Source organism: Acomys russatus, chromosome 4 (genome assembly GCF_903995435.1).
Source record: "Acomys russatus chromosome 4, mAcoRus1.1, whole genome shotgun sequence".
Lineage (NCBI taxonomy): Eukaryota > Metazoa > Chordata > Mammalia > Rodentia > Muridae > Acomys > Acomys russatus.
This window is the reverse complement of record NC_067140.1, coordinates 82191121-82205274: the sequence shown is the minus strand read 5'-3', so window position 1 is coordinate 82205274 and position 14154 is coordinate 82191121. Positions and strand designations below refer to the sequence as shown.

The following is a 14154-nucleotide window of genomic DNA, read 5'->3' as shown; positions in this document are numbered from 1 at the left end:
TGATAGCAGCCAGAGGCGGAGCTGGAAACACAGCTCAGTGGCTAAGCTCACAGCGATAACCTACTGCATCACATACTCACTGGCTGCTTTCCCTTCCCTGCCGCTTTCCCGCCTCCCTGATTGTGCTTCTGGGACGACCTCTTAAGTAACTACTTGGAATAAAGCCTTGCTTTGGGATTTGCTTCCAGAAGATTCCCAGGTTATTTTCTCTTTCAACAGGGGCACTTCAGCTTTGGATTCCTTTCCCTCCTCCCATGGTATTGGTATCAGTTTCCCTTCCACGAGCGTCTGCTCCCTCACCTCTTGGCAATGAATCTGACACTGCAGAGCTTGTCCTGGTTTTATGAACAGTGCTCAGATGCTGAGAACAGCAGGCACTCACCTTGAGCAGGGAACTGTCCTCACCACCTAACACTGGGGGCTGCCTCTCCTACAGAGGGGCTGCTCTGGGAAACAGGCAGGTCACCTCCATCAGATGAGCTCAAGTTGGTGGCTAAAGCTGCTGCAATGCTCCGTCATGCCCAGCAGGCTCACCTTGACTCTGGAGTCTGTGTAGGCTTTCTCCATTCAAACTCTTTCTCTGTGCAACCAAGCCAACTCAAACAGTGTGGAGGAGGGTCCCCTGCTCGCCATAGTTCAGCTGAACTTACAACACCAAGACAAACCAGTTCATTCATTCCCAAGGTAAAAATGTAGCACCGAAAGCTTCCTTCATTTCCCTGACAATCTGTCCTAATGAGCATTTCCCCTACACTATGGTGGAAGGCATTACTGCATGGCCTGGGTTTGAATTTTGGCTCCAACTGTACAGCCCCAGTAAGTTTACCAACCTTTCTTAGCCTTGCTATAAAATGGGACAAGAATCACATCTGACACCAGAGCAGCACATGGCATAGAGGGAAAGCAGTAACTGCTATCAGAAGTGGAAGTAGCAACCTGCAGAGCTGTCCCTCCCATGATCCCTACAATAGCAGAGGTGACACCCCCAAGAAACGTTTAGCCCTGGTCCTACACAGTTCTCGAGCCCCAGGGAGCAGCACCAGCACCACCTTGAACTTCTAATTTTCCTACCTCTACCTCCCAAGTACAGACAGGGGTCACAGGTGTGTACCACCCTGATTTATGGGGTACTGGCAGATTGAAACTTATGCATGCTGTAAAGTATTCCAACAACCGAGCTACACCTCTAAGGCCATTTCTATTTTTCAGTGATACAGCCTTATAGCTTTGATCTAGCCTCTTTCCTCCACCAACAGTTTTCTTCTGTAATGGCTGCTGCCTTAATGCCTCAGTTCACTGGTTCCAGCTCCTCTGACCCAAGTTCCCCAGGCTCATCATGGCTTCAATCCAGTAACAGAACCAGCCTTTGCTTCTTTCTCTGTCCCGACACACACGGGTATGCACACAGGCACACACTGTCATTTTAGGAGGAATGCTCAGTTCCTGAACACAGAGGTTTAGTTATGGGCACCTGGATTTCATGACACACCTGTCCATGTTCATTTTCTAGTATGTCCCACAATTTCTTTAGGATTCCGTCTGACTGGGCTGAAGGTCAGTACCTCCACTGCCAACAGTGTCCACGCGTTGCCAAAGACCACTGTCCTACTCACCCTTGAGGGCCTGCCAAGCGCAGCTTTCTCTAGTAAGGCTTGCGGAACGCACTGCAGAAGCAGCAGCCCCATCTCTCTCCTAGAGGTCCATCCTGTACCTAACTGGCACTTACTGCACACTACGCTGTGCCTGAGAAAGAAACACAGCTTTGTGAGAACTAGCTCAAGAGCGAGAGTTAAGACAATCCTAAAGAGGACTAATGTAGCTTCTCAAAAAGAACAGCTGCGTAACAACTACACTACGCATCAGAAAGTCCTAGACACCAGTGACTGGGCACAGAGACAAATTCCTATGACTGTCTAAAGAGGGAGAGCTTGGACTCCAATCAAAAGTACAGCCTAATTCATAAGATAAGGGCTCATTCAGGAATTAGCATTTAATGAGGATTAACTAAGCCATGATTTTGCTACACTGTGTTTACCTTTTAATTGATTAGATATCAAGGGAAAATTAGAAAAGGCAAGATACAAATTCCTCAAAATGTTATCTAATTGATTCTTACTACAGTGAATAGTCAAGGCTTTTAAGGAGATGACAGCTTTCAGTACAAAAAAAATACCTTGTTCTAATTATCAAGTGGAGACTCCATACTACAGGCAAGGTAAGGAGTCAGTAATGCGAATGGGGGGGGGGGTCCCTCCCATTTCCCTTAAGTATCATTGATACAGCCATACTAAGAATGTGTCTGTCAGCAACAGCAAAGAAAGAGCAAACTGGAATATGTCTATCAACAACAGCAGAAAAGAACAAACTGGCTTGTAGATTAAAAGTGTGTCAATTATTTCCTGACCAACTGTCAAACAGAAACTGTCAGTCTGGTTTGGACGTCTATCACATCACACCACATTTGCCCTACATCTAATGGTGTATAAATCACTTATCATTAAAGGCCTTTTTATATAGGTCAAAGTTGCTGGAGCTTGGTGTTTTGTATCATACTGTTTAAAGAATACTCTAAATTCTAGCTTTTTAACTTTTTAATCTATGGGAAAAGAAAACTAAAACTTCCTGTAAACTCAGATTAATGCCTGCTAATGCAAGGAAGAAAGGCAAACTAAAACCTTCCTCCTACCGTAAAAACAAAATAGTGTGGCCTCTGTTTCTTTTCTGATAAGAGTCTTAAATACCAAACAGTTAACTGCATAATAACATTTACTGGCAGCCAGGCAGCCTGCTTAGCAGATATATAAAGCAGGTAAAAGGAGAAAAAGTTAATTTCTTGGCTGAATGATTCCATCGGTAGCTATAGGGCAAACCTGAAAGTCTTTTAGTAAAGTAGCAGTTGATTCTTCTATCAATCTGTAGCACACATACTCTTCCAAGGAAAGCATTAAATATGAAAATCATATCCCGTTATCATCTGTTTCCAGCTTTCAGCCCAGTAAGCTTTTCTTAATGAATGCTGCAGCCTAAGGAACAAGCACGCTGTTGGCTTCTCTGAATAATGGAGTGATGCTACCATTTTTGCCTGTTACAATATCGACTGGCTGAGGGGGTTTCACACATAGTCACAAGTGACTACTCTTGCCAGCATGCTCCAAGTTATTACAAGATGTTTTTAGACATTTCATCTAAAAGAGCTTTACTGCTTTTAGTGAAGAAAGCATCTCTGGTCTTGAGCAGAGTCATTTACATGGAGATAGGCTGGAGGATTAGAAGCCTGTCTTACAGCAGATACACAGCAGAATTTACTTAAGTATTCCTTGCTGGCCTTTTTGTCTATTGCTCAGATATGCAATCTTTTCTTTCCACTTTGTCTGTGAGAAGGTCCAAATGTACAAAATTATACATACAAAGGAAAGAAAGCACCACACGGAGTTTATTTTCATTTAAGACATTTCTCAATCCAATAAAAGTAGCTACAAAACACTAGTAATGAAAATACAATTTTACCTTCTGCAACCCTCAGGGGTTTTTTGTTTCTGTCTTTAAATCTTAAGTCCAAGTGATTGTCTTGTCACATTTAATTAAATTAGATATTAAAACAATATCCTAGAAGCAAAATTCTTTAGATTATCCTGGTTCTATCAAAAATTTTTACAATAAGATGATTTTATTTAAAAACCTCAACATACGAACTTCCTAAAAATTGTCTAGAAACATAAAATTCATCCTTTATCGCTACCTTTGCTCTGTCTTCATCTTTCACTCCCGGGATGGCTTTTGACAGTAAGCGCATCTTCTTCATTTCAGCCTCATATTCGGTCTAAATATAAACAAAGTTTGATTTTGTGATAGATGCTATTACAATTAAAATCCATCTTTGCAACATAAAAGAAACAACAGAGTAAAAAGAAGCTGATATTGTCAGCAAATTCAGCATATCTTAGAAAACAGGCAATTTCACAAATAATATATATCAAAAGTTGAACTCTATAAAATGTTATATATATTTTAAAGTAAAACAAGGCTTAACAGATTTTTACTTAGTCTTCCATCTGTTTATAGAATAAAACCTCAACCCTCAATACACACACACACACACACACACACACACACACACACACACAACTTGATATTTTCTTTAAGCTATCATGAAAATTCGGCTTCTTAGTTATAAAAGTTAGATATTAAGTGTCTATTTTCAAAGCCTAAAAAAGAGAAAAATAAGTCCTAATATTTGTTGTTATGCATTATATCTTATATTATTATGATCCTCAAAGTCACAGCAAATTTGGTACACTATTTGTCAGATCGCCAACTTAAACCATCGTATTTCTAGGACTGGGCACCAGCATCATCAGAATCCAGCTTGCCCTGGCGTGGGTGCTGCATTGAGAGGTCTGCATCGCCCCTCCCTGGAGCTGACAGGCTCGCTCTGATCACAAAATGAGGAGCACAAAAAGCACTGTGACTCAGTGCATCACCACTCACAGCCCAAGAGCCGCTGGCTGCAGCCCACACAGGTAAGTGTGGGATGCTTCCACACTAAGTAGTTAGACAAACAATCAGACACATACCTAGGAGGTAGTGGATCAGAGGCTGCTTCCTTAGCTCTCAGTCTGAACAGAAAATAGGTCTGAAATTTATTTTGACTGATCAAAAAATGCATAAGCAACAATAACCCAAACTGAACATTTACTGCAATATTTTAACGGATATTATACATTTCTGCATTTTTAAGAACACGTGGGGACCTTTTCTTCTAACAGGTGCTATTAACACGGCAGAGCACAATGATCAAATAGACATCCAGATAGAGTCTTTATAAAACCAGGCAAATGACACAATAAGATGATAAAGCATACAAAGATCATGGAATATGGTAGTTACCATAATACAGCTTACATGTTTGTGCTCTGTATATCTATACCTTTGAGTTCAGACATATTCAATTCCTAAGTCCAAAAGCTTTAAAACTACATATTAGTCAGATACCAGGAAATGTATCTTTAGAAGGGATGGGAGACGGGTTACAACAGAGGCATAAAGTATAAAGACATGAAATTGTTCCCTGTGGTGTGACTACACACACAGACACAAAGACACACACACAGAGACAGATACACACAGACACACAGCGCGCGCGCGCGCACACACACACACACACACACACACACACACACACACACACACTTGTTGTTGTTACTGCTATGATCAGGTGAACGTTGGACCAGTGTGGTTATTAGGGAATCACTTCAGCGGCAACCCCCAAACACAGAGAACATTCTCACAGAAGCACAAAGACTTTGCTTAACTTATTCTGTTGAGACAAAATACAAACGATAACTGCATAAGGGCTTCAAGAGAACAGTAGAAGATGTCTCCTCAACAGCCTGATCTAGATTATTCTTAACACACTTGAAGATGTTACTTAACTATGTACTCTTTCTAAATTACAAATCAAAGAAAAAATGGTTAATACAAATTGAAACCAGAGTTATGCACCATAAATTGATTATAAATACAAACTATGTCTCTGTATCCTTTAGAAAAACCACCACCTAGAATATTCTATTCTTTTCTTTGCCCTTTATAGGAAAGTTGGTAATTACCAGATCTTCTGAATGCTAGAGAGTTTCCAACTGCAGGGCTATGGGCATCCTGGTCCCACCATCTTCCCAGCAGCAGGTAAGCAAAGGGTTCTACTTTTAAGAGTTCATTTATGGACACACACCCGCACACCCTAGGACTCAGGCAGAGGTAGGAGCACAGTGAGTTCAGGTGTGCCTGGCTGCGCAATAAGACTTGTCTTGAAAAGTTTTTTTTTTAAAGTTTCGTTCTAAAATATTACACCGATTAATTTTCCCAAGACTGTTCTGGTAAAAATGTCTACTGTGACACTAGAGATGTTCTTGTTTGCATCTTCAGCTCAGTCACTCTCTTGTTTCGGTCCTAGTCTCTTCACTGATCAGTCCTTATGTGTTTTTTCCTGCTTTCTTAAAAATTCAGGGCTTGGCAACAAATCTGGGTCCTGGGGAGGGGCGGGGGCTGCTGCAGAGACTGCTACACCAACTACAGACCATGTATGGAGAAGACCCAGAACTCCTGCTCAGATGTAGTCGACAGGCAGCACAGTCTCCTTGTGGGGCCCATAATATGGGGAGCAGGGGCCACCTGTGACATGGACTCTGGTGCCCACTCGATCCTTGATCCCTTTCCCTTGGTGGGGTGGCCTTGCCAGGTGATAGAGGAAGAGGATGCAGATGAGACTTGATAGGCTGGTGTCAGATGATAGGGGAGGAGGGCTCCCCCTTTCTAAGGACTAGGGGAGGGGGGAAGGGATGAAGGAGGGAGGGAGGATGGGACTGGAAGGAAATGAGGGAGGGAGCTACAATTGGGATGTAAAGTGAATAAATTTTTTAAATATGAGGCTTGGAATATATCCTGCCTCTCTAGTGTAGACTCCTCTAGTCTTCATTTCCTCTCTGACATGGACTTTTCATGGTTAGATTTGTTGACTTGAGGGGCAGGGCAACTCCTGTTCCAGTGACATCACCTAGGTTAGAATCCCTAAGATGACCCTTTAACATTTCCCCAGCCTGGGAAACCTGTTTTCATAGGCAAAGGGCACCGAGTCAGCCATGAGCTGACACATTCTGCAGGTGGCGGCTGTGCTGCTTCTTGGCAGTGGTGCTACTGCACACCTAAGAGGGCCTCTCCATTCACCTCCTCCTGCACAAGCACAACTGGTTTCAGCCACATCACTAAGAGCTGTTAACAGTAAACTGGGCTGTGGAAGAAGACAGGCATCTCACAGACGTTTCCGGTCTCTGGGATATCTCTCCACGCACATACACCTCTCACTTCCCACTATGCTCTCTGCTCTCAGCTCACTCCTGCAGTCTCCCCTTCCCGCACAGCTCTTTGCCCCACAATGCACCACTACCCTTTCCCCTGTGCTTTCTTTCTTTCCTTGGTTTCTGGAATTGCACAGCTGATTCTCAGTTACAGACTAAGCAAGTATTTAGGTAAGGTGCCCACTTGCATACGTTATACCTGAAGACGGGCACACGTGTTCACTTTGACTCTCAGGTAAATCCTGAGCTTTCTCTCCCCTACTGTCTGCAGTCCACATGCTTCCTCCTAACGGTGGCATCTCAGCAGAAGACATGACAGAACATGCTGTATATGTTACCCAAGTAACACATATGCTAACAAGAACAGATGCTCAGGTGTTGAAAATGAGATTTGCTACGTATTTTGCTTTTTAAGGCCCTTAAGATCTTAACTTGCCCACAGTATTTGTCACATGCTTAGTAGAAATCCAAGTAAGAATTCAGAAAATTTGTCCTCAAATGTTATCCCTCTTCAGCTCCAGAACCACTGCCAAAAATCCTAGCCTGAGCCACAGGATCAGTCCGTTCTTTTTCAGCTGCTAGGCCATTCTGAAGGACTCCAGCATTCTATGTACACTACGGTGGGCTCGTCTCTGCAACGGAGGAGAAACTGACTGTGACAAGGAAAACACCACCTCTGAAAAACTGCTGTGACATATTCACCTTCCTGGAATTCCACTGACTGGAAGTTCCTGCGCACTGACTGTGCTCTACTCCAGGACAAGCTCTGACACTTGGAGGTGTCGGCAGAGCACTTGGAACCCCTTTCTCTTTAAGCACTTTACCCAAGGTACTCAGCAAAAGAGGTAACGATCTGACATCAAAGTGGAAAAGCATTAAGAGGGAACTGTTGTACCTATGGTCAACGCCAGGACTGGCATTAAAAACAAAACAAAACAAAACAAAACAAAAAAACCAGCATCTCCCGTGACAAACTCTGCTTGCAGCTAAGCTAACAGTGTCACTTGGGTTTCCGACATTAGTGTTGGGTTCCATGGGCACGTAGCAAGCACACAACTTTGGATTCAGAGCAACTGAAAAACCCAAGTGCTAAGCGGGTCTCACACAACCCCTACCAACTGTGGCTATATAGTCTTTTATTTCATCAACAGAGTTGTTTCAAAAAAGAACTTCTTATCCAAAATTCAAAGCAATATAATCTGTGATTTCTGAAGTGTGTTGTCAGTAAAACTTTTATATTCTTAGACAGTTTCTTGTTCTTTCCTGGAAAATGGTCCCTATGCTGACACTCTTTCCTAGTTCACTACACAAGCTTCTAAAACAGACCTGCTAGTAACTAAAACTTCCAATATAAAAATCTTTATGAAAGATGATTCCAAGTCTTTCCTCCTACATTTGACTATGAAAAGAAATCAATAATCAGATAAAAGGTCACACTATAAAATAAGTGGGAATTTCTGTTGCTTCCTTTATTCTTGCTTTGTCCACTGCTTTATTTTCTATGTGAGATCTCTGAGTAGTTACAGTGTGGATAATGGCACCTGCTCTGAAGCTCAGGACCTTAAGCACCTGATAGGAAAACTAAGAGGCAAAACTTGCTGAAGCTTAAACACAGCTAATCCAGAACTTGGTTTCTTAAACTCTGTTCTCTACTGAAAGCTCCTTGGGTAAAGCCTAGGGCTGTCTCAGGCAGAGAGGACCAAGGCACACTTACAGCATTCTGCTATGTTCCAAAGAAAAAAGGCTCAGAATCCAAAGGGCCATACAGATAGGGCACGGGAGCTATCTAAGGACGCCCCGTGGCTCCGTGTATATGCTGAGCATGTTTAAGGTACTAGTTTCAATCCCCAGGGCCAAAACCACGGAGTTCTCCTGGCTATGTTTAGAACAACAGGAACAAAAATAACTATTGATAAAATAGTAATTAAATAACAACTCCTATGTCCATTATGCTATTGGAAAAAGGGAGGGGGCAAGGAGGAAATTCCTCTTTGTTACAGAAGAAAGTCAGTGAGTGGAAGATACAAATGAAAATTGCCACTGACAACCTCCATTACAATGACTCCTCAGGAAGGCTCATCCACACATCCCCAAACCAGTAGGTAAAAGGCTAGTGAAGAACACGGTCTTCCAGCCATGCCAAGCCATCGCTCCACAGATTATTCACTATGTCCTAAGGGGGAAGGGAGGTAAAGTACCTTAAAACAGGTCTCTAGAGAGTACCATCTTACCCAAGCGCTCAAAGACTGCCTCTCTCATATGGGACACTTGACACCAGGGCCTCCTTCACTGGCACGGCAGGCAGCATGTTCACCTCTGACGATTAGCCCAGATCAACAAGACTGCAGCACAGTGTATGCCCCATCAGCGGGGCGTGGGAGCCATGTTATGGCTGGCTAGTTGATGCTGTATCGGAGAACACTGCATAGACTCAGTGCATTCTCAGGACTGCAGAAAAGTTGTGCCAGGCAGTGCTAGTCTAAGCCACATTTCCAGTTCACAGGGGATGGGGTCAGAGTGACGGGCAGATTCTGGACCAGGAAACTATAACTCAAATTCCAGAGACCAACAATTGGCTAACTTCCTCAAAACCGCCAATTGAAATAGACTTTAAAGGTCACAATGATAAGATGTATCTCAAATAACTTGTACTCTAGTGGGGTCACCCTTTAGGGGAACTGGAAAAATTTGAATATCAGCTGCATATTAAATGATGCTGTGGACTAGTTATTTAGTTTTAAGGATGATAACATGAGTCTATATAAGAGACCAGCCTTGTGCTTAAGAGCTTAGGAGAGATATGTTATGATATAGACAGGAGACTCTGCTCAGAAAGAAAAGCCCACATGTGCACACAAAGTAAAACAGTGAAATATTTATGACTGTTGCATCTAGTGGAGAATATGTCTCCATCAGATTACGTCTTCTTGTTCCTCTGTAAATTTAAACATTTGCAATACAATTAGGCTAGAGAAGAACTGCTAGAGCACAAGGGGAAAACAAACTAACTTCTTAGTATTCTGTTGGGCTAACCTGGGCAACAACCCCTGCCACTGCATCAGCAAGGAAGAAATCCAAGTATCTGCCCTCCAGCCTTTGACATAAGTTGCAGAGCATCATGCAGGCCTGGAAAGACCAGGTGCCAGAGTAAAAGGGAGCCAAGAGCAGCTGTCATCGTTCTGCAGAGCCCAGGAGTACGAAGGCCATCTCCCAGGGGCAGTGCTCCCCTCGGTGCTCCCCATCCCTAACGCACACGTGACCTGAAGAGACCAGCCCAGACCAAAAAGACAAAAAACAGAAAACAAACAAACAAGAACATAACAAAAGAGGGAATTAGTTTCTAAATAACCATATTCACAAGACTGAAAGTGGTGCTGCCTCTGATCTGGAAAAGCTTTTCAAAACACACTGTAGAAAACAAGATGTCACCTTCAGTTTTTGAAGCTTCTCTGTATTTGGGGCCAACCGTTCAACGTAAGTCTGGACACGCTCGAATCTCTTTAAGTAACCTTGGTTTCGAACATGAGCCCTCCTTTCAGAGTCACTTATTTCTTCCAAATATTTCTTTAGTTTTGCACATTTCAGCTTAGCCCTTTAAAAAAGGGGGGGGAGGGGAGATCTTTAATAATAAAACTCAAATTTAACAAACAAGAATAATTTCTTAGCAAGTGTTAGCGACACAATAAAAATCTACAAAATTTACTCAAAGCATTGAAGTTTAAGAAAGAAACTTAACATGGTATCCCTAAGGTATTGTGTTGGTCACTGGATGACATACCTCTCCTGAGACACACACGGTACCACATGCTAACACTTAGAGACTTTCGTGTGTTGAGGTGTGAGCCAGGCAGGTCTCACTGTACAGCTAAGGGCAGGCCAGGACTTGCAATCCCTCTTCCTTGGCGCCCCAGTGGGAAGATTACAGGTGTGCTGCACCATGCCCAACAACATGGGGTTCTTTCTGTTTTTCTTTTCTTTCTTTTTTTTTTTTTTCTTTAGTTTTTTTTGAGACAGGGTTTCTCTGCCTAGCATCCTGATGTGGGATTCCAGACATGCACAGCGTCTGGCTTTTTGTATACTCTGAGGATCTCTCAGGCCTGCATGGCCAGGACTTACTCACTGAGCCATCTCCCAGCCCAGAAGATTCTTTATCATGCTAATGATACTGTGCTTTCACTTTAATTGGTTGCCTTCATATTTCCTTCTGGATAAAACAATCTACCGCTGTCTTCACTGCTGCCCGTACCTGCATTTTTGTCACATGACAGTAATGGAGGAAGACCCTGATATGCTCTGATCTAGGCTCTTAGTAAAGCGGCTTATCCATCCGAATTCTAGTCCTCATTCCTGCTACTCTTGCTGAAGCTGGTCGTGTAAATCCTTCACCCATCCAAGCAGCCATTCATAGATTCACTTGTGCAAGTACGAAAGCTGTCTCGCTACAATTAACAGGAAAAACACAGGTAGCGACAGCTGATGAATACTACCAGGGAAAGAGAAAGGAACTTTTCAGAACTACCAGCCTGCTCTGGCTGAAGGAAGCAGGGAGGCCCTCCCGACAGGCAACAATTTTCCAGGAAAGGGCTGAAAGATGGATAAAAGCTAACAGATCAGCTAGGCACAGTGGCACACGCCTGTAATCCCAGCACTCAGGAGGCAGAGGCAGGTGGATCTCTGGGCATTCAAGGCCAGCCTGGTCTACAAATCGAGTGCAGGACAGCCAAGGCTACACAGAGAAACCCTGTCTCAAACAAAACAAAAAAGCTAACAGAGCAGCTATAATAATTACATGCTAAATATGTTTAAATAAGAATAAAAAAGACCACCTGGTGGTGATGGTGCACAGCTTTAATCCCAGCACTTGGCGGCAGAGTCAAGTGATCTCTGAGTTCAAGGCTAGCCTGGTCTACACAGCAAGTTCCAGGGCAGCCAGGGCTACACAGAGAAGAACATCTATCTCAAAAACTGAGAAGAAGAAGAGGAGCAGGGGGGATTATACTGTCTTATTTTTAAAATATTTAAGCAAAACCATGTACATGAACTAATAAAAAAAATGAAATAAAATGTTTATTAATAGCTATGTAGAACTATAGCATTTACTTCAAATTATTATGCAATAAAAATAAAAGAACATTAAAAATATTCCAACTACAGAAACTATGATATAATAGTAGGGATAGAAGGGGTTATTTATTTATTTTTTTTTTTAAACAAGGCCTCTCTATGTAGTCCTACATGGCCTGGACCTCAAACTCCGAGATCTGCCCGCGTCTGCCTCCTGAGCACTGGGATTAAAAGCCTGTGGCACCACACCCAGAAGCAGGGATTACACTCTAACAGCTGGATCATCATCGTGTCCTCTCTTACCTGCACTTATCAGACCTGTTGTATTCATAAAGCTTGTTTTCCAACTCCAACCTCTTCTTTTCACTGTAATAAAAAAAAAAGTCACTGTATTATATTAAACTAATGGATTTAGACCTGTGAAATCACACCTTTGTGAAACTGTTCTATCCATTTAGTATAGTACATGCCCATAACCCGGTGCCTCAGAGGCTGTTGTCTCAGCATCAGCACAACACCGTACAGTACATGCCTGTAACCCAGGGCTTCAGAGGCTGTTGTCTCAGCATCAGCACAACACCGTACAGTACATGCCTGTAACCCAGTGCCTCAGAAGCTGTTGTCTCAACATCAGCAGAGGTGCGTGAGACCTTGTCTTGAAGAGCAAGCAAGCAGGCAAAGATTAAACAGAGTATCAAGATCTTAATTATTAAACGTTCAAGGGTTTTATAACCAACTGGATTCATGACTCATGAAAAATGAATGACTAGATAGTGCCTGGAATTTGTGCTAAAATTACAAGGACAGAAAGATCCTTCAAGTACATCCAGGACGCTGGGACGCCATGGTATTACTGCTGAGACGGACTGGATGACTGAAGTCTGACCACAAGGAATCATCCAAAGGACCCAGTGTAGGATCACCTTCTAGAAACCATGTTAAACTTAAGAAGCTGTCAGGAGCATGAAAGACAGGGACAGACCAAACAATCATTCCAGGAGGACAGAAGAGACATGGCACACCAAATGCAAGCCATGTTTTCCAATAAAACCCTAGGCCAGAGAGAAAAAGGAACGTTTCTAGGACAACTGGTGCCTGGCCTGAGTGTGTGGAGGGACACGGGAGCCTGAGAGCCAACCAGGAGAGCTGGACCGCGTTCCATGGAAGAGCGTTTTTGTCTTTTTTCTTCTAAATACACTGACGATCTTAGTGATGAGAACCATCACACCCACAGTCTCAACTATTTAAGGGAGGAACCCTAACTTTAGATAGGCATATGGGGAGAGAAAACGGAAATACAGAACCACTGGGACTCGAGGAGCGTCTGCGCGAAGGAAATCCCAGGGCTCTGTTCCATGTTTGCAACTTTGCTATGAGCTTGACTTTATTTTAAGATAATTTTAAAAAGTGAATTGAGTGTCTAGTGAAAAGGAGCCGCAGTTTCTCTGGAACTCCACCACCTCCGAAATTGCAAGTTCTTTTTAATAATGACATAGAGATCTTTGTTCTCAGTTCCCTCTTCTGCTGATGTAGAGACCTGCTGGCCGCACTTCCTCTCCCTGTCCACTGCTGGCTGCACCTCCTCTCCCTGTCCACTGCTGGCCGCACCTCTCCTCTCCCTGTCCACTGCTGGCCGCACCTCCTCTCCCTGTCCACTGCTGGCCGCACCTCCTCTCCCTGTCCACTGCTGGCCGCACCTCCTCTCCCTGTCCACTGCTGGCCGCACCTCCTCTCCCTGTCCACTGCTGGCCGCACTTCCTCTCCCTGTCCACTGCTGGCCGCACTTCCTCTCCCTGTCCACTGCTGGCCGCACCTCCTCTCCCTGTCCACTGCTGGCCGCACCTCCTCTCCCTGTCCACTGCTGGCCGCACTTCCTCTCCCTGTCCACTGCTGGCCACACTTCCTCTCCCTGTCCACTGCTGGCCGCACCTCTCCTCTCCCTGTCCACTGCTGGCCGCACTTCCTCTCCCTGTCCACTGCTGGCCGCACCTCCTCTCCCTGTCCACTGCTGGCCGCACTTTCTCTCCCTGTCCACTGCTGGCCGCACCTCCTCTCCCTGTCCACTGCTGGCCGCACTTCCTCTCCCTGTCCACTGCTGGCCGCACCTCCTCTCCCTGTCCACTGCTGGCCGCACCTCCTCTCCCTGTCCACTGCTGGCCGCACCTCCTCTCCCTGTCCACTGCTGGCCGCACCTCCTTTCCCTGTCCACTTCCTATCTTAGCAACCACAGATGTGA

General features: G+C 44.1%; 1 protein-coding gene across 1 annotated transcript in view; it reads right to left on the bottom strand.

Moving 5' to 3' along the window:
- Kiz (kizuna centrosomal protein) overlaps nt 1–14154 on the bottom strand; it is a 112850-nt gene that overhangs the window by 95173 nt on the left and 3523 nt on the right. The window contains exons 2-4 of the mRNA XM_051144784.1: nt 12222–12284; nt 10284–10446; nt 3740–3820 (exon numbers count right to left, since the gene is read on the bottom strand). Of these exons, the coding sequence (XP_051000741.1) occupies nt 3740–3820; nt 10284–10446; nt 12222–12284 (307 nt within the window). The remainder of the gene's footprint in view (nt 1–3739; nt 3821–10283; nt 10447–12221; nt 12285–14154) is intronic.